The sequence below is a fragment of the Rhinolophus ferrumequinum genome, chromosome 25, assembly GCF_004115265.2.
Source record: "Rhinolophus ferrumequinum isolate MPI-CBG mRhiFer1 chromosome 25, mRhiFer1_v1.p, whole genome shotgun sequence".
In the NCBI taxonomy this organism is placed as follows: Eukaryota; Metazoa; Chordata; class Mammalia; order Chiroptera; family Rhinolophidae; genus Rhinolophus; species Rhinolophus ferrumequinum.
This window is the reverse complement of record NC_046308.1, coordinates 8,852,088-8,871,111: the sequence shown is the minus strand read 5'-3', so window position 1 is coordinate 8,871,111 and position 19,024 is coordinate 8,852,088. Positions and strand designations below refer to the sequence as shown.

At 47.9% G+C, this 19,024-nt stretch overlaps 1 protein-coding gene across 1 annotated transcript in view; it reads left to right on the top strand.

Annotated features, from left to right (window-relative positions):
* The window catches only part of LOC117017817 (tumor susceptibility gene 101 protein-like), a 76,231-nt gene extending 61,846 nt beyond the window's left edge, over positions 1-14,385 (top strand). The window contains 3 exon segments of the mRNA XM_033098411.1: positions 8,053-8,117; positions 13,143-13,296; positions 14,048-14,385. Of these exon segments, the coding sequence (XP_032954302.1) occupies positions 8,053-8,117; positions 13,143-13,296; positions 14,048-14,385 (557 nt within the window).
* Positions 14,386-19,024: the final 4,639 nt, after the last annotated feature.

The following is a 19,024-nucleotide window of genomic DNA, read 5'->3' as shown; positions in this document are numbered from 1 at the left end:
TGACTCATGTGTTATTTAGAAGTGGTGTTTAATCTATTATTAGCTTAATCTATTAATGTTATTGTCTAGAGTATGTTGTTTGATCTCCAGATATTTTGGGATTGTCTAGCTATTTTTCAAGTTTAATTCCACCGATTTCTGGTTTAATTTCATTGTGATCTAAGGGCATTTATTGTGTGGTTTCTGTTCCTTTATATATGTTAAGGTGTGTTTTATGGCCCAGAGTTTGGTCCGTCTTGGTGAACATTCCATGTGAGCCTGAGAAGAGTGTGTATTTCGCAGTTGTTGGAGAAACTAGCCTGTAAATGTTGATGGTATCCATTTGATCCATGATATTGTTGAGTTCAATCATGTCCTTACTGACTTTTTCCTGCTGGATCTGTCCTACTCGTAGAGCGTGCTGACTTCTCCAACTGTAATAGTGGGTTTGTCCGTTACTCCTGGCAGTTCTATCAACTTTTGCCTTGTGTATTTCGAGTTGCTGTTGGTAGGTGTTGAAGATCATTATGTCTTCTTGGGGATTGGCCCCTTTATCATTACGTAATGCCCTGACGGTGTCACGTGTTCCCCAATCCTTTGTGTTTCCAGTAAACACCAGTGAGCTCTAGAGACTTCCATTGAATATTGTCTGGCCCCACCCCTGTCTTCTTGTCTGTATCATTTCAGTGCCTGCATTTCTGTGCCTGGAGACTCTCTTGCTTACCAGGGCCAAGAAGTGCTGGGGATTCAACCGCCTCCTTGTGAACAGCCTGTAACCGATGAGTTCTGGGAATTGCTGTATAAATCCTCCAGCTATCCCATTTCTTGGGTGGGTCAACTCTGAGGCGCACAGCTTACACTGACTCCCAGAGTCAGTGTATTTCACTAATACTGTGTATGTTCTTCTCTGTCTGACTTATTTCACTTAATGTAATACCCTCTAGGTCCATCCACATTGTCACAAATGGCAACATTTCATTCTTTTTTATGGCTGTTTATTCCCTAATTTTTAATCGTAGGATCCAGTTGCATCTGGGGTTCCTGCTTTCACACCTGAAACACCTGAGACATTCTCAAACGATCCCTCCATTTTTGATTCTTCCGAGAAGGCAAGCAGAGAGGGGTGAGCTCTGGGCTCATGTCCACTTCTGCATGCATGCCACCTCCACTCTAGTGAAACAGCTTAGGACATTGTACACCCAGGAGAACCATCTAATTAGTTTGTTCTAATTAAACAAAGCCTGGTGAGCATCTCCAAGTCGCCTTTCTCCCCTACTCCTCTGCCGGTTAACTGTACACAAGCTTCTGTGTATGGAAGAAAGTTAAACAGAACAGAGAGAGGAAGAGGAAACTTTGGTTTGGTTTTGAACTTCAATTTCAAACCAGTTGGGAGCAGGTGGTGTGACAGGCCAACTTCAAAGGGAAGGTTGCCCCTGAGCTGATGAAGAACCAGGTGTGTGGAGGGAAGGCATCTGGGGTCCTGATGTGCCGGGGTGGACCTCAGACTCTCGGAAACCCCAGGTCGATGACAGGAACACATTGTGTTCTGGTGAGACCTTTCATCTGGTGATCTCTGGGGCCGTTCCCAAGCTACTCCCTTTCTGAAGAGGTGTTGGCAGTCCAGGGGACTTCCTGTCTGAATGGTGGTGCCTTAGTGACAACCACGACTTACAGGACCCATGTATCTGCTGTGGGTCAGGCACTTACATACATCCATTCATTGACTCCTCATAGCAATCCTATGCGATGGGCAGAATTATTCTCCCCACTTCACAGATGAGAAGGCTGAGGTTCATAGGAAGTTAAGTGGCTTTCCAAGGCCCTGCAGCCAGGAAGTATCAGAGCCCATATTAAAACCCATGTTGACTTTACCTAATCCTTCTAGTCTATTCCCTTCCAGCTCAGAGTTAAGGACGAATTGGGAAGCTTTCTATGCAATTAACACAAAGCCCAAACTGGTGTCGACACTGAAGGCATTATTTCAACCGACAGAAGTCCAAAGTAGGGTGGATTTCAGGGCTGGTGGATTGAGCACCACCAAAGACTCAGAGCACCATCAAAGACTACAGCACCATCAAAGACTCAGATTCTTTCCTTCTCTTTGCTCTGCCATCTTCGGTGTATGGACCTTGCCTTCAACAACTAGGTCTCTTGTGTCCCCATGTTGGCTGCATCTAGACCTGACACGTGCAGAGGAAAGGAGGTGAGGGAGCATCTTGCTCTATGTGTCTTTCTTAGAAGCTTCTCTTTCCTGGTTCTTTGAGTTGACTGGGTTTAGCTGGGCAGTTCTCATTTGGGGTCTGTCATCTGATAAAGACTGTAGTCACATCACAGCTGGTGCTGCAGTCATTTGAATGTCAACTCAGTTCAGTGTCCAAGACGGCTTCTTGTCTAGAACTCCATCTGGAATGACTGAACAGATGGAAAGTGGCCAGGCCCCTCTCCCTTTCTCTGTCTCTGTCTGTCTCTCTCTCTCTGTCTGTCTCTCTCTGTGTCTGTCTCTCTGTCTGTCTGTCTCTCTCTCTCTTTCTCCTTGTAGCCTTTCTACGTGGTTAACTTGGGCTTGCTCACAGCATGGCATTCTCAGGATAATCAGACTTGTCACATGGCAGCTGGCTCTGCCCAGAGTAAGAGATGTAGTTGGAAGCTACAAGGCTTCTTATGACCTAGCCTCAGAAGTCACACCGCATCACTGTCACCATAGCTTATGAGGCAAAAGTCAGGCCCGGGGCCAACCCAGATTCAAGGGGCAAAGACAACATGAGGACCTCAATACTGCGAGGCCTGCTTTTCCATAGCCCCCTTCCTCCTCGCACACTTCTCCTTGTATGTCATTGGCCAGAGTTGGGTCACAGGTGTATTCCGACCAATCACAGGCAAGGGCCATGGGGTTGGTAGGATGGGGCCATCCCACGGGGGACTGTATCACAATAAAGGTTGAACATCCCAGTATTCTGAGAAGTCACCAGGGCAGGCTGGCCCTTGCATTCCCCACACAGCTGTGACTTTATTGTGGTTGGTTCTTACAACGACCCCTTCCCCCAAAGTCCAAACACCTCCTAATGTCCCCCAAGACAGACCAGAGAATCAAGCGCTGAAAACTTAGCCCAATTCTGGGCCAATCCCATGCCATAAAATATACCAAGGCTTGAGCCAGGTTCTCTTACTGGTAGATGTTTTGAAAGTTCAAGTTGATTTCTAAGCAACGCGGACCAACTTACTGTGAAGGACAATCCCAATATAGTGTTTAGCATCTGGACTCTTCTGAAGCTCTCCTGTCTCCACAGTTGCCTCTGCTTGAACCATGGAATAGGCGACTGAGCGGGGCGAGCGTGGCCTGGGGTCACAGAATGAGACCTGGCCCGGGAGTCAAAAGACCTATTAGTCCGCGATTTTAGACAAATGGCTTAACTTCTGTGAGTCTCGAGTTCTTCATCCTTACACAATAATGACAATAATAATAAAATACAGAGAACTTTGAATGAGATTTTATCCAGAAAAAAATATGCAGCGAGATATAATCATGAGGCATTCTTATGAGAGAAAGGATAGGCAGAATCGTATAATGGACTGAGGGTAAGTATATGGAATCAAAAGGCGAGGATTTGGGCTCTGCCCCTTCCTAGCTCTGCGAGGCCACCTCTCTAATTCTCAGCATCCTTATCTGTAAAAGGAGGGGTGGGTGGTCATGACTGCAGGCTGTGTCACAGAATGGGGGAAGTTCAGTTGAGATAAGAGATGTGAAGGAGATTTGAAACCCATCAAATGCTCTATTGATTACGTATTACAAAAGAGGAAGCAAAAGAGAACAGATTTTTTTTTTAGAGGGCATAAGATGGGACCACAGTGGATGTCTGGGTCTCCAGGAGCAGACCCTGAGAGAGACAAGATTTCAAGTACAAGTAGTTGATTTGGGAGGTGATCCCAGGAGAAACTAAGGGAGTGGGGGAGTGGGGCAAGAAAGGGAGGGAGCCAGTACAGGGTACACTGTGAACCACGGCACCTCCGTGGAGCTTCATCCCACGGGGGAATTGTGGGGAACAGTGCAAACCGAGCACCCAGAGTAACCCACGCTAGGGGCAAGGAAGCTGGAGTATTTCTATACCCTTGTTCCGTTGATCATGGACTGAGGGCTGCCCTGGGGTGGACCTGGCAGTTCCAATTTGCCCATCAGCAAGCAGCGGAGGCTCCAATGGCTGGAGAAAGTCCTCAGGCAAAGAATTTCAGGTGCCGGCAGTTGGAAGGTCCACTAGCGTGCTGAAAAGGAAAATGTGAACAGACACGAGCGGACACTAACAGAGCCTCTATCATAGGTGGCCACATTTACCTCTTAGATTTAACCTGCTGACAAGAGAGTATAGAGAGTGTAGCTGGTCAGTGCTAAGGGTTGTCTACTGCTCAAGGGGTATTATCTTGTTTAATCCTGACAGCAACCTATGAGGTGAAGGAAGATAATACACATAGAGTGCTTTGCTCCGTGTCTGGCATGGAGTAAGCGCTGGATGGCAATGAGGTATTCTTCTTCTCATCATTATCACAGCAAAGGAAGGGACTCTCCCCAGGAAGGGAAACTCAGAATCTCTTCTCTGTGGTCCTAGGTGACCTTGGAGGGGACTCATTCCACATCTGACTTTCTTTCTCCTTGAAAAGGGATCCTAACTGCTTCTCCCCTCTCTCTGTTTTCCAAACGGGCAATCATCATGAGTACTGAGCATTTGGGGTATCTTAGCAGGAAGACGCAGGGCAGCCATAAACTTCGAAAGTGCATCTCACTCCAGCCTGGCACAGGGCCCCCTCTTCCCTCTTCTCAAATCTTGGCTTGTACGCATCTGGAAGTCCTTCTCATCCCACCCAAATGCCCGTAAACCTCTTTTTATTAGTCTTTCCCTCTGTCTCCCACCACCCCCAGTCATTTTACAGAGGTTTTAATACATATATTAAGGAATTCATATCATTGAGAGTGAAGAAGGGAAAGTCATTTTCATCCTTTCTTTTCTTTTAATCTACAAAAGAACGCTTTTTATGTGCATTTCATAAATATCAGAAAACGTGGGCAAGAGAAAGAGGAAAAAGTATAAAAATATCCGCAGACCAAAGCACCCAGAGATAACCAAATCTATGTGTCTTTTTAAACAGTCTTCTATGCACAGAGATTCACAGGTGTCCTCTGGCTATTTATACTTTCATTTATTTTTAATAGGAAAGCATTCACATGGTTCCCATTTCCAAAGCTACAAAAGTACAAAGAGTGAAAAAAATCTGCCTCCCACTTTTGTGCCCTGCAGCTCCGTTCCCCAGCCCAGAGCAACCCTTGTCCTTACTTTTTTTGGGTCTCTTTCTCCTCTTTTGCACACACTGGCACATACTCACCCAGTGTTATGGGCCTTAGCTTTCTCTTTAGCCATGTATCTCAGAGATGGTTCCCCTTTCCCTCCTTTTAATGGCTGTGTAGCATTCCATTGTAGGGATTCAATCATGATTTATCTAACCAGACCCTTACTGCTGGGCAGTTAAAATGTTTCCAATCTTATGTTATTCCGAACAATGCTGCAATGACTACTCTTGTAGCTATATCATTATGAAAATTTGCAAATGCATCTGGAGGTGGAATTGCTGGGTCACAGGGCATGTGTACTTGTTATTTTGATAGAACATTTGAACATTTTTAAGAAACTGCAATCAAACTATTTTGTAACCTGATTGTGTTTTTTTCATTTACTTAGTGATGAGAAAGAGCAAGATAGGTAGATAGAAATAGAGATAGCAATATTGATATTAATAGAGACAGAGATAGAGACAGAGACAGAGAGACCGTTTGCATGTGAAAGAGACTACATGAATAAAGTTCTAGAATATTAGGATGTCAGGCATATATTCCATTTTGCAGAGGTATCATCATTCATTTATCCCATCCTCAATTAGGTATTAGTTAGGCTATTTCTGACTTTGCAGAATTAAAAATCATTGCAGAATTATAACTGATCTGTGGCAAATGAGAGCCATTTCCAACCACGAGATTCAATGCAAAAATATTAGAACAACGAATCAAAATGCCACTCAGGCATTAAGGAGACTAAAAAGAGATGAGGAAAAACCCAGGTAGAAAGAGTCCAGTTTTTGTTTTTGTTTTTAAATCAATAAAAAATGAGATACTTTTTAGGTTTGTTTGTTCGTTTTTTTGGCATACAACATACTTTATTTACACAGTCAGTACACATACATGTTTTTCTGCAAGACCTATCAATTCTTCTGCTCCAAATCATTTAATGTTTAACATTTCCAGTTTTTATGACTCATTAATAACATTGTGGACACGCTAAAAATTGAAGGCTAGGTAAACGAAAGAATCTTTCTAGTTATTTTTTTTTCTTCTCCAATAAGGACTCAATGTTTTAACTCATACTGTGCAAATAAATTATTTATAAATTACATTCTTCTCTTTTAAAATAAACACCATTCCTCCAGAAATTTAGATAAATAAAATGACATCTATTTATCACATTGACTCTCCATGCCTAATAACCCACAGCCTACCTCAAGGAATTGTTATCTAACAGCTAGGTCAAAAGTGCAAGAGTCCAGACTTATTAATTCTAAGCCTAGCCAGGCCATTGATTAGCTCTGTTGAGGGAAGAGTGGGAGGGAACGGCCTGTGGACACCTCAGTTGCCTGGGTCTTCTCCCCTCCAGGATGATACCATTTTCCCTGGCCTCAGCTTGTGTGTTTAACAATGTTTGTGTAGCACTCAGATAAAAGGCACAGGGCAAGACTTAAGTGGTTGTTAAAATTGTCAGTCCCGAAGTCATCAGAATTCCGATTGATAACCTGAACTTACAGTGAGAGGAGAATTTGTTTGCTCAGGACGGCTGGTTTTCCCTTTTTAATGACTGGGAAAACTCCCCCCGGCCACTTGTATTTTGGAGCATTTTTATCCCCGGAATCTTAAGTTTTATTTATTATTATTATTATTATTATTATTATTATTATTTTCTTATAAAATCTGAGCTGGCAAAAAGGGCTCACAGGGAGCTTGAACTGAAGTTCAGGAAAGACAGGGCTCCGGAACAAAGGGTCTCAGGGTGATGGGACAGTCATGGAACTGGAGCCCCAAAGAGGGAGCACTGCCTTGCCTAAGCACTTGGTGAGCTGGGGTCAGCTCTGCGCTCAGGACCGGCTGGCCGTCTTCAACTCTTGGTCCATTGTTCTTTTCCTTAATGGGTACTTTACTCTCCTCCTATTTAACCCTTGTTGGACCACTCTCAGGGGCCCATCTCCCCATTTTTAACCGGTAGGTAAACTGAGTGAGAGATCACCCCACAGACATTCAAGGCTAACATCTAGAATGCCTGATTTTTGTTCTACATCATCTCTGCCCCCCCCAGATACCTTGGAGCCTCTATCCACAGTCTACTAGGCTAAAAGCCAGTCTGAGGTTTAAAAACAGCTAGCTCTGTAAGCAAATGGTTAGAGTGTCCTGGGTTATCACTAGAAAGCAGCCTGAGTCCCCACATCACATCACATCCTGAAGTTTTTAGGAGTTGTGACTTGGGGTCAAATCCTGCCACCACTGCTCCTCAGCTCTGTGGCCAGAGGACGTCAATCTCCCGAGGCCTCAGTTTCCTCATCTATAAAATGGGTATAGTAATGGTTTACTTTATAAAGTCATGGGAATGAAATGAAATCGTCCACGTAAAGCTAAATTACATGGGTTGAATGAAAATTGTTTAAAAACCTATGCTTCGCACAGTACCTGGCTCCCAGGATGCCCTCAATAAATAGTTATTGCTATGGTTGCTGCTACCGCCATTATTGTTGCAAGGTGTGTGATTCCGGGCAAATCCCTTTCACCTCTCTATGCGTCAATTCCTCTCCTGTAAAACAGGCATACTATTTACTTGAAGAAGCTGTTTTGGGATTAAATGAGATCATATAGTCACAATTCTCGACACGTAATAAATCTGAAATTAAAGCTAAGTATAATATTTACCTGTGATATTTTTCTATATTAAAAAAAACACAGCCTAAATGGTAGGAGTCTCAGTTATGGTCGCATGACTTGTTTCCTTCTTCTAGGCGCGAGTGGCAATGACACCTACTACAGCAGTACTCAGATTGTGGGGGCATCCGAACGACCTGGGGTGAGTGTTAAAATAGCTGGTGATGCACCTCAGAGAGTCTGGTTCATGAGGTTGGGGTGAGCCGGAGGACTCAGTGCTTGTAATCCATCCGTCCGGCGATGGGTTAGCAGGTGGTCCCAGGTACACACTGCAAGCAATACTTCAGTAAAGGTGGGGCCATTCTGCACAAAGCCACACAATATTAATTAACAAATCGATCAATTTATTCGTGTATCAAGTGGTTATTGGCGCCTCTTGTGTTCCAGGCACTGCAGCCAAGCTGACCCCGCAGAACCAGTGGAAGACCCGGCCCCTGGAGCTCACAGGCTGCCATGCTGCTGGCTGAGCTGACAGATTCTGTTTCCAGCTGTGAAAAATTTCCACTTCATCTCCCTTCTCTCAAAAGCCAGTGTGCAGGTTTTCTGCAGGCTGGTGGGTAAGAACGCTTACTTCTGGTGGTTCCTTTAAGGGTTTCGGCAAGGGAGGGCAATCGTTAACCTCGAAAATGGCTCCGTGCCTAGAACCTCAGCCCCTTTGTAATGGGACCTCTGCCCTGCTTCCCCATGGCCCCCAGGTCTCAGTGGCTCCACTGTCAGAAGGTTTCAAAGACCATTTGGAATTACTTAGCCCCAAGGTCATTGGGCCTCCCTCCAGCCCACTGAGATGCCCAACTCTGCCATTTTCCTGTTTTAGTTTCCCTGGGTTTGTTCATTCATAATAGCAACCAAATGTCCCCCAGGCCTAAAAGGCTCTCCTTCTCGCTCCCCGTGGCCACAAGCCTGTGTATGTTAACGCCTGGCCTCTCCGAACAACCTCTTATTGCAAACCCACCTAATTGACTTTGCCCCTTTTCCAGTCCTTGCCGGCCGTCCTGGCCAGTTCATTATCGGACAGGAGTGGAAGCCTGAGTGGGCAGCACCCCCTCCTCTCACCATGGCTCCACTCTGGTTTGCAGGGTGTAATTGGGTTTATGAACCCCCAGAATCCAGAGTCCTGGCTGCATGGGCAAAGGGAGCTATGTGGAAGCTCTAAAACAAGAGCCCCAAAGGGGAAATGAACTTGAACTATGTCTTTAGCACTTATGAAATAACTGTGCATCATTGTAAACACTGAAAAGATTGTATTATGGAAAAGTTTCAGACATACACTGAAGTAGAAAAGACACTATAACAAGCCACTGTAATGTTATCACTCAGCTTCAAACATAGACATTTGGGAGCGGAAGATAGAAAAATACAAACGTTGCAAAATTCTGTGATCTTACCTCCCAGAGTTAACATCTTGATGTAGACACACCATCTTCTTAATGTATAGGGAATACACACACGCAGACACACATACATATAAAGAAAATAGAATCATAAAAATACGTCCTATTTTAAATCTACTTTTCTCACTTAAAAACGGATTTTTAGTGGCTACAGAGCAAAAATTGGATTTGTAGTGGCTACATAGTTCTCCAGCTATAGATAAAGCATAATTTTACCAACCTCCTATTTTTGTGTATCTAAGCTCTTAACTTTTTTTTTTTGGTTGTTGTTGTTGTTATATATTTCATTACTATAGACATTCTTATAGACAGATATTTGTCCACATTTCTGGTGATTTCTTTAGAGAACTTTTCTAGAAGGCAAACAGTCATGTGTGCACCTTTAAAATGAACTGCAAACTGCCAAGGCGCCTTCAGTAGGCTGTTTCCATTTGTGGTCCCCCCAGTATAGTAAACGAGACTTGCTGTTTCAGTTAAGATCAGTTCCCCAAAGATCCAGAATTGGAAGACCCCAGAGATTTGGCATGTATTTCTCATTATATTATAATTCTCCTTCCCCAAATAAGAGCGGTCGGAGCAGAGAGGTAAAGGGGGAGACGTGGCTATAGTAGGAAAAGTGAATGATAAGTAGAGGAAGGAAAGGAGGGAGGAAAGAGGAGAGGGAGGGAAGGAGGGAGGGAGGGAGGTAAGGAAGGAAGGAAGGAAAGCAGGAAGGGTCACAGAGGAGCAGAGAGAGAATAGGAGTGAGAGAAAACGGAAATGGAAGAGATCAAGAGTAAAAGGATGGATCATTATCTTTTGCTAAGAGCTAGAAACTGTGGACCAGGAGACAGTGAGAGGAAGACCAAACCATTGGTCATTATTATTCTAACAAGGAGCAGATTCTGTGGGTCCAGGAACTCTTCTCCAAGAGACTACCCTTTGCCTTGCATGCTGGCCACTCCAACTTCCCTGAACAGATTCCATCGGCCCTGGCCCTGCCCACCTGCCACTTGGGAGACAGATAGCCTAGCAGCCTTTACTTGGAGCTTCACGGGTTTGTCAAGAAGGCACTCTGTGTTTAAAAACCATAGGAACACAAATACCATTTGAGAAAATCCCTTTGCCTGAGCGATTTGAGCCAAAACATATAAAAAGGGAAATTTACAAAAATTAAGTGGTGATTGTGTTGGGGCTGGGGGTGAGGAATGGTGTGAACTGGATGGTTCCTTAAACTTCACTGCACCCTGGCAGGGACGACCACATGGGGAGCCAGGCCCAAAATAGGCCAGCCTCACCCCCCAGTTCCTGGTGTCCAGCGGGGGCTGATGTCACTCAGCCCTCCACCCTGAAAGCCTGCCCTCCACACAGAGTGGAGAGTGGATAGGCTCTGCCACGACTCTGAGAGACCATTTAAGGCTTTGAAAACCTCTTGCTCTGAAATGCAAGTCCAGTGACACCCCCGTGCCAAGAGCGGATGAGCATGTTTTGTTCCTGGGACATCTGCTATCTCTGATTGGAATGTAAGAGACGCCTGAGCTTTCCATCTCCTCGCTCCTGCCTCTCCATTCTCTGCCTCCCTCTCTTGCTCTCTCCCTCCCTCCGTTTGTGTCCCTAAGCAGCTAAAATGACCCTGAGCAGAACTTGATCGAGCACCGTGCCGAAGGAAACCAGCCCCATCCACGCCCTTTTTGTTGGTGTGTGTGCTTGGCAAAAATCTCTTTTTACCTACAGTAATCAGTGAGTAAAAGCCCATGCTTTAAAAAAACGCATCATCAAGTTAACCGAATAATCAAAACGCAAAGTGCAGAGCAGTTTATATTGTGAGTTCCATTTGGAATTTAAAAGAAGGCAGAAAACAAAAAGATATACAAAAAAAAAACAACAACAAAAAAAACCCCCCCGCAAACTTGGGTCTCAGCGGTGGAGCTCAGCAGTGGAGAGGCCAGGAGAGGAAACCAGAGAAGCACTGGTCAGGAGTCACTGCATGTCATACTCATCTCTTATTTGATAATCATGTGAATTTATTATTATTATTATTATTATTTAAAGGTTAGGAGATCTGATTGAAATCCTGCTCGACCACTAGACATGGCGGTGTAGACATGCGACTTCAATGGTCCTTGGCTGTAAAATCGGACAATTGTACTGTCTCCCTCTTAGGGTTGTTGCAAAGAACAGATGAGTTAGGGCTGCAAAGGTCTTAGCACCCAACCTGACACCTGTAGTTAATAAACATTGGCCCCTATCATCATCATCATCATTACCATCATCATGTTTAGTGTGAGGGTCTCTGGCTGTTATTCTACCCCTAGAGAACCTGGTGGATTGTTTGTTTGTTTCCTGAAAACCAGGAAACCCCTGTAATATCACCAACCGGCTGTTCTTTGAAGTACAGCCGGCTGCTCCACCAGGGAGGGAGGGAGCCATGTGTTACGGTCCTGAAGCATATACATCTTCCCTCCGCAGATCATTAGGCGCACGTTTGTCACATTTATTTTAAGGAAACTGGTAGGGAGAGGGTGGGTGAGGTTAATTGCTCTATGGATCCTGGGCGGCCCTGTTCTCCAGATGGGGGGAGGTTCAACAAAGCCTGGAGTGACCCCAGAGGTATGGAGAAGGCTCCAGCTCCTGGGCTGGACCAAACAGAGAAACCAGACTGTCAGCCTGGAGAGGGGTGGCTGGAATCTAAGCTTTCACCCCTGGGACACTGGGCTAGCAGAGAAACCCAAAGGGCTTGGTTGCAATTCTTATGGAAGCCTGGGAAAGCACCAGAGTCCATCCTATCCAGAGCGAGTCAGGCTGGACCCCTCTGAGCCCCATTCTCAGGGCAAGTCAAGGGCCATTCTGTTTGGAATTCTTCACGGGCATGAATCATTTCAGGGAGTGGGGAAGAAATGGTACGGGGCCTTTTGGGGTCTGACTGCTCGTCCTTTGAGTGGCAGGCTGCACCCCAAGGCAAGCTAGTGAAGGCATCCTTCCCTCCATCATCCAGACTTTCCCAAACCTTTATCACACACCTACTGAGTGCCTGGGTGAGGCAGATTGAGGGCCATTTGGGGCTGATCTTCCTACAGCTCTGTGACTCTGGGACATCACATCACCTTTTTTAAGCCTCAGTTCTTCATCTGCAAAATGGGCAAAATAATACCTCCCACCTCCTAGACATTTTCAAAGGATGGAAACACATAAGGGCTCAATAAATGGTAACTACAATATCATTATCATTTTTTAGACTGCATAAGAGGCAAGATTAGCTTTCTCTTGAGAATCCTTTCTTATCTCTGAAGCCCTCCATTTTCTGAAGGTGAAAACAAATCAATCCATTAAACTGTATGCCTCAGCCCTTCCAGAAAATAATCAGGAACACACAGCTGTGCTGGGTGAATTGGTAGAAAATTAGGTCCCGGTGGATAGGAGACGGAGGCTATATAGCTACTCAATGTTGAGTTTCTGACCACCAAAAATATTCCTTTTTACGGACCTGCTGGAAGCTCTATAGATGAACAATTTTGGCCCAACTCTCAGGCACTCATCGCCCCCACCCCGACAAAGCTCCCCAGGCCCGGCAGAAGGTGTGACTTCAGACATAATGGTAAGGATGGGGCGGGGGGGGGGGGGGGGGGGATTGGGACGGAATGCGGGGCCTGTGTGTGAGGTGATTGTAACCAGAAACACCTCGGCAGGCATCTCGCTGCTGTCCTTAGCGGCCGCTGGCAGGCAGCCGGACCGGAGTGGGGAGCCAGCCCGAGGTGCCCTGGCTCGCCGCTGACCGCCCCTCCTGGGCCGGCCGATAGCTTATCGGGCCCACTCCGGGGGCGCCCAGTGCTACAACCGGAAACGCGACTGGAGGCCAGTGGATGCTGGATGGAGCGGATTGCGTCCTGGGGCGCCCGCGCCAGCGCTTAGGCTCCGCGGAGTGCAGATCTTCGCCCAGCCACCCGCGACCAGGTAAGGCATCAGGTGGACGTGCAGCGATTGACGCGCCTCCACGCTCAGAGGACTGCTCTCTTTGGGCTGGCATTTTATGAGCGAAGGGGTGGGGAGGGTGGAGACGGGGTGTAGAGGTGGGAGCAAAAGCAGGGATGCTTTGGGGTCAGAGCAACTTCATCGCGCGCGCCGAGGGCGGCAGGATGGGGATAACATGAGGGCAGGGGAGAAGAGGTGCTGGGATGCAGAGGGCTGTGCACCCCCAGTTGCCGGTAAAGGTGCTGTGTCTTGTCACTTGCCCAAAACTGGGCCTCGCCTGGTAACGCCTTGTGCACTCTGTTCCACTCCGCTGCCAGCATGCCTGTTGGGGTACCTGCGTGTTGGGGTGGGAAGACCTGTAGTAGAAGGTGATTGTGGTGCATTGGAAAACGACAGGGATTTGGAGTCTGAAGCCCTGAGTTTCCGTTCAGTGTTTCCGCTTTTTACTGTGCACTCCCGGGCTGGATGCTTAACCTCTCTGGGCCTAGCCTCCCTCTTGGAGGGAGAAATTCTAATAGCAACTAAGTGGATCGTTGGGGTTTAGTAAGATGATGGCTTGGAAGGCGTTATAAAAATAGAAAGAGCCTTATTTTTCGGTGGTCTATTAGTATTAGAAAAATTTGGCACTGTCTAGGGAGAGTCAACAGGGAGCCCAGCTGGTTGGGGTGTGTGTTCCCCCAGAAGGGGCCCGGGTCAAGCAGGTTGAACCACGGACCGCTTCTGCTCTGAGCAGGTGTCCGCAGCCTCGGGAAAGACGTTTGGGAGGAACGATGGCGGGAGCCAGTGATTCTCCGACAAGGGTTGCAGACATCAGCCAAAGGCGTCTCAGAGAACTTTAATTCCAGTATCCCAAACAAGCGGCTCGGGTCGGGGCCTCTGGGAGACGGCGGCCAGAGCCTGGCCCCCCAGCGCGTCTTCTCCAGGGCGCTGTCGGCTCCCTGCGCGCCCTCACATTGGTTCAACCGCGCGCGCTCGGCGCGCTTCGAGTTCACTGGGGACAGCCGGGGACCCGCGGGCAGACGCGCAGACAGACAGACGCCGCGGTGCCGGGCGGTCTCCGGCTGCGCCTGAGTCTGTGAATCAAAGGAGGAGAGGACTCCTCCTCTCACCCTTTCACCCTGCCCTACTCTGCTCGCTGGGAGCACTGAGCGGGGCTCTGACCGGTGGGCACACATGGCCCGGAGCCCCCAGGCTTGCTCAGGCCCTTCCCTAAGGCACTGGTCAGGGCTTATGCTCCATCTCTTCGCTTTAAGCTGGGGAACTTCATCTGTCCAGGGATCCAGCAAATTGTATGCAGCATCGCCTATTTGAGTGTTGTTGTTTCCTTTTTTGGTGTGGAGAAAGGATATTTTTTAATCAGCTTCCCAGTAGGGTGTGCATTCCCCTAAAGGTTAAGAATCACCTTTCCTCACAGGATCTCAAAACCTTAACCTTAGTGCATGGCGGAACATTCCAGATTGTGTTCTTCTCCTACATGGACCCTCAAGGCAGCTGGCTGCAAGAAAGGAAACACACACACACACACACACACACACACACACACACACACACACACCCCTCAGAAATGCCCCTTCGAAAAGTTTAAAGGAAAACTGAGGTCCAGAGAGGAACTGCCACTGGCTCAAGGTCAGACAGCACATAGGAGGCTGAAAGCAACACTCAGGACCCTGGTCTCTTAACCTAATGTTCCTAAGATTCCTAAGTGTCATGGGTCCAAAATGGAGTCAAAATCAGCCTCCAAAATACCCTAGATTAAGGTGGTGGCTTCTGGTCATTGTTAGTCCTTAATGGCACATGCTACACGGATTTGAAGGACAAAACCGGGTGGAGCGCGCAGCTGCCAGCAGCATGGGAAGGTGAAAGGCCCACCTTAGCTCTTTCCTTCATTAGTGGGTTTTTAACCTTTTGGATGACAAAGTATCCACAGAGAAGCTGATGAAAACTGAATTTTTTTCTAGAAAAAGACACCAACGTGCACAATTTTGCGAAGAGCATACAGTGCTCTGCAGGCAATTGATGGCCATCCATGTAGTCATGGCCAAGTGTTTTCACTTCGACTGGAAAAAGATCACAACCCTTGGGGGAGAGAGGCCGGTTTGAGGGAGTCCCTCTGGGCACCGAGTTGCAGAAGAAGCTGTCCTCTGGAGTGTGTGAGATCCTCGATCTCACACACACACACACACTCCATCAGCAGACACACACAGATACAGCTCGAAGGTACTGGCGTGGTCCCACACACCCCTAGCTAGGCATCCACAGCTAGCTGCGGGTAGCCAGGAGAAAAGTTCAAGTCGCCAGCCCACTCTCAGCTGAAGTGGTCTTTAACACCCCGGCCGCTTCAGCCTCATTGTTTATCCATCTGAACGACTCCCCTTCCCCAGCCCGCTCCCACCCCCACTTTTCCGAGGTCGACTATAAAAATAAACTATTTTTCCTTGTTAATAAATCTCCGCCCGGCGCCCTCTTTTAAAGAACTAAAAAAAAAAAAAAAAAAAATCACTGCGCCCAGCGCGAGCGAGCAGAAAGATTAATCTCGAAGCAGGATTTATGTGGCGCGGGCATCCTCAAACAATTGGAGTCATAAAGTGAAATGAGATTCGGAGGCGGGTGGGGGAGGGGGAGGACCTCGGGAACCACAAACACGTTTGTGTAGCTAAACAATGTGGAAACTCTTAAAGACCCTTTTCTGCAGACATCTTGCAGCAACGGCGCTTCCCTGTCAGCCCGCGGGAAAGGGAGAGAGATATATTAACTGAAGACACGATCTAAAATTACTTAGGGGTTTTAAACATGCGGGCAATGGGGGCGGGGTGCTGATAAACTGTTGTCCATATTTCCTTCTCTCCGTGTATTATTTCCAAGATATTTCACCCCCTTCACAATGCCCCCTCCCTCCCCTCCCCTCTTTTCTCTCTCCATTCATTACATTGACTAGTGTGCAGTGGCCGAAGCCTGGAGGGACTGGAGACCAGCGGGCAGGATCCTATTTTGCGCCAACGCGCGGGGCGCAATTGCTCCCGTGCGTAAAGACGCGGGTGGGGCGCACAGAGTGAAGGCGCAGGGGCTTAAATCCGTCACATCCGCCCCTGGAGTGACCTTTCTCAGGACTCTGTCTGCAGTGACCTGGGGACATTTTAGGTTCTTAGGGGCTTTAGGGATTCTAAGAAGTAGTTTTATGCGCGGCTTTGGGCAGGATCTCTTCTCGCCTCCAGAGTAAGGGCGAGTGAACACAGATGCCCAAACAGTTACGGGCCCTAGCCCTGATCTGTAAGTTTAGAGCTGGTTACAGTCTCCTCCAAGGGTCCTGGCTTAGTCTGGCTGGGCTGCTTGGATTCAGATAGATACACAGCTGGGGAAGAAGCAGACCCTCAGTGCTGTTGGAAGGACTTGTGGAGAATTGTAGTTAAGTCTGGAGAAATTGGGGGCCACCGGCTGAGCACGCGTGAGCGACGCTGGCCTGCAGAGCACAGGACTCACACAGTCATCAAATCCCTGAGTGAACTAGGCAGCCTCAGTTTATTAGCTGTTTGGAGCTCCGGTTTGCTCATCTGTAAAATGGGAATATAAGGGTACCTAGCCCTATTAGTTCTTAGGGAATTAAATACAAAGCTTGATGAAAAGCGTAGGTGGTCAATGAGTGTCAGATGTTATTGTGGTTACCACTTATTATGACTGAGTTGTGACTGCCTGGCAGGAACCACAAGACTGCCCTGTTATTCTATGAGGGGACGCGGGCCAGAGAGAGACATTCAGTGTCCCAGAAGAGATTATGAGAGGATTGAAAGCCTGACTTCTGGATTCCTTCATTCACTCAATAAATAATATCCCATTAGTTTCAGGCTCCGTTCTGGGCTCCGGGGACCCAGCTGGGACCAGGATGGACCTCTGCCCCGCGCAGCCCTCAGATCACGGGGGAAACCGATGTTAAAACCAACAGTGCCTCATTCGGTGCCAAACTCTTGCCTGTTCACTTCCTTAACGCCTTCCTGGTCACAGCTGGGGTGCTGCAGACAGAGCCCTGCCCCCAAGGGGGACACAAACGTGAAGGGTGCGTGTGTACACACACACACACACACACACACACACACACACACACACACACACAGGCAAAGGCAGGAGACATTCTGCTTCACCACGGCCGCCACTCAGCGCCAGCCTGTGACCCGCAGCGCAGCTTCGCCCAGGCCGCCGGCTGCCGCTGTCGCCCTCGCGGGGCAGGCGTCCAGCAAAACATTTCTAAACGTGTCTGGGCCCGATTCCGGAGTGTGAGGCAATCCCTCCGGCCCACGCTGCCGGCGGACCCTTTATTTAAGCGCGTTTCAAGCCGGGCAGCACTCGTCAGCGCCACTTATGTCATCTTTTCTGGGTGCGCGCGGGCAAATGTGCTCCGCGCGCGCCCACCGACCCTTCCCTCCGAGTGGCCCCCACTTCGGCCGAGCCAGGGATTTGCTCCAGGGGGGCTTGGCCGCGGATGAAAGTGTCCATCACGATGTAGTTCTCAGTGCCTCGGGAGTGTGGTGGAGGCGGAAATTCTAGCCAAAACCGCGCATTTTGAATTAAAACAAAACGAAAAACCCAACTAAACTTTTTATCTTGGCTCGAAATCGCTGCCTCGTTACAAATTCCCCCATCATATGTCTCTTGAATTATCCAGGCGAAATTTCCAATTACCCAGATGTTATTATACTGACTTATCCAGAATTTCCTGGATTTGCCAGGCGGTCAAAATCTGCTCTTACGGGGACAATTGTCCAGATTCTGTTAGCAAAGAGTGAAATAGTCCTCCAGCTGACTCCGAAGGGTCCACCGGCTCCTGAATTTTCCAGAAACTTCTGGAGTTTCTTTTCTTTTGCCAAATTTCCCCGACGCCCCCAAGGCTGGGGTGAAGGGAGGGAGAAATGGGTGTGGTGAGGCCGGTCCACTTGGCCTCTTCTCAGACTTTGTGGGTTTCAAGGTGTTTTCCCTGCCTAGCCAAGAGTCCCCAAATTAGCACCAGGTACCCACTCCCCCCCTCACACACACACAGACAGAACTCCCCAACATACACACAGAAATAGAAAAATCACAGCGCTGCTTCGAGTCACCCAGACACTAAATCTCTAAACTTTCCCCCAAATGTCCAGATAATTAAGTGTATATGGGAGAGGGAAAGCTAAGGCCAAAATTTCCGGAAAACTTTCTAGTTCCCTTTCATCTCTATTCTTTCAAGGAAGGTGTAGATACACGGGTTTTATCTTGAAAGGCAAAACAAAACAAAACAAAAAACCCTGTGTTTGTTTGTTTTAAACATCTCTCTCCTCGCACTTGGCTGCCGCTTGTCCCTCAAACCCAGCGGGAGGAACCGGGCAGCGGCAGAGTCGGGCCAGGGTTTGGGACGATTTTGTCGACTTTTGCAGCTTCGGAAACGTCTGTTAGATCTCCCCGGGAGCGGATATCGGTTTGCCAGAGGCGCCAATTTCTGACCCTTCCGTTTCCTGGAGAGCCCCTGCAAGGGAGAGGGTTTCCCGGCGTCTAGTCCCTCCGACAGAGCCCTAGATGAGGCCGGTGCTACACTAGCAGAACACGAGGTTTACCCACGGATTTGGATATTTGGAAAGGAAAACCTATGGCCGGCTGGGGGCAGGGGTGGAATAATTCAGGCACGACGGGTCTTCAGTCCTTTCCCTTGCCCTTCATCTTGCCAGTGTCCACGTTTGCTTGGAAGCAAGAA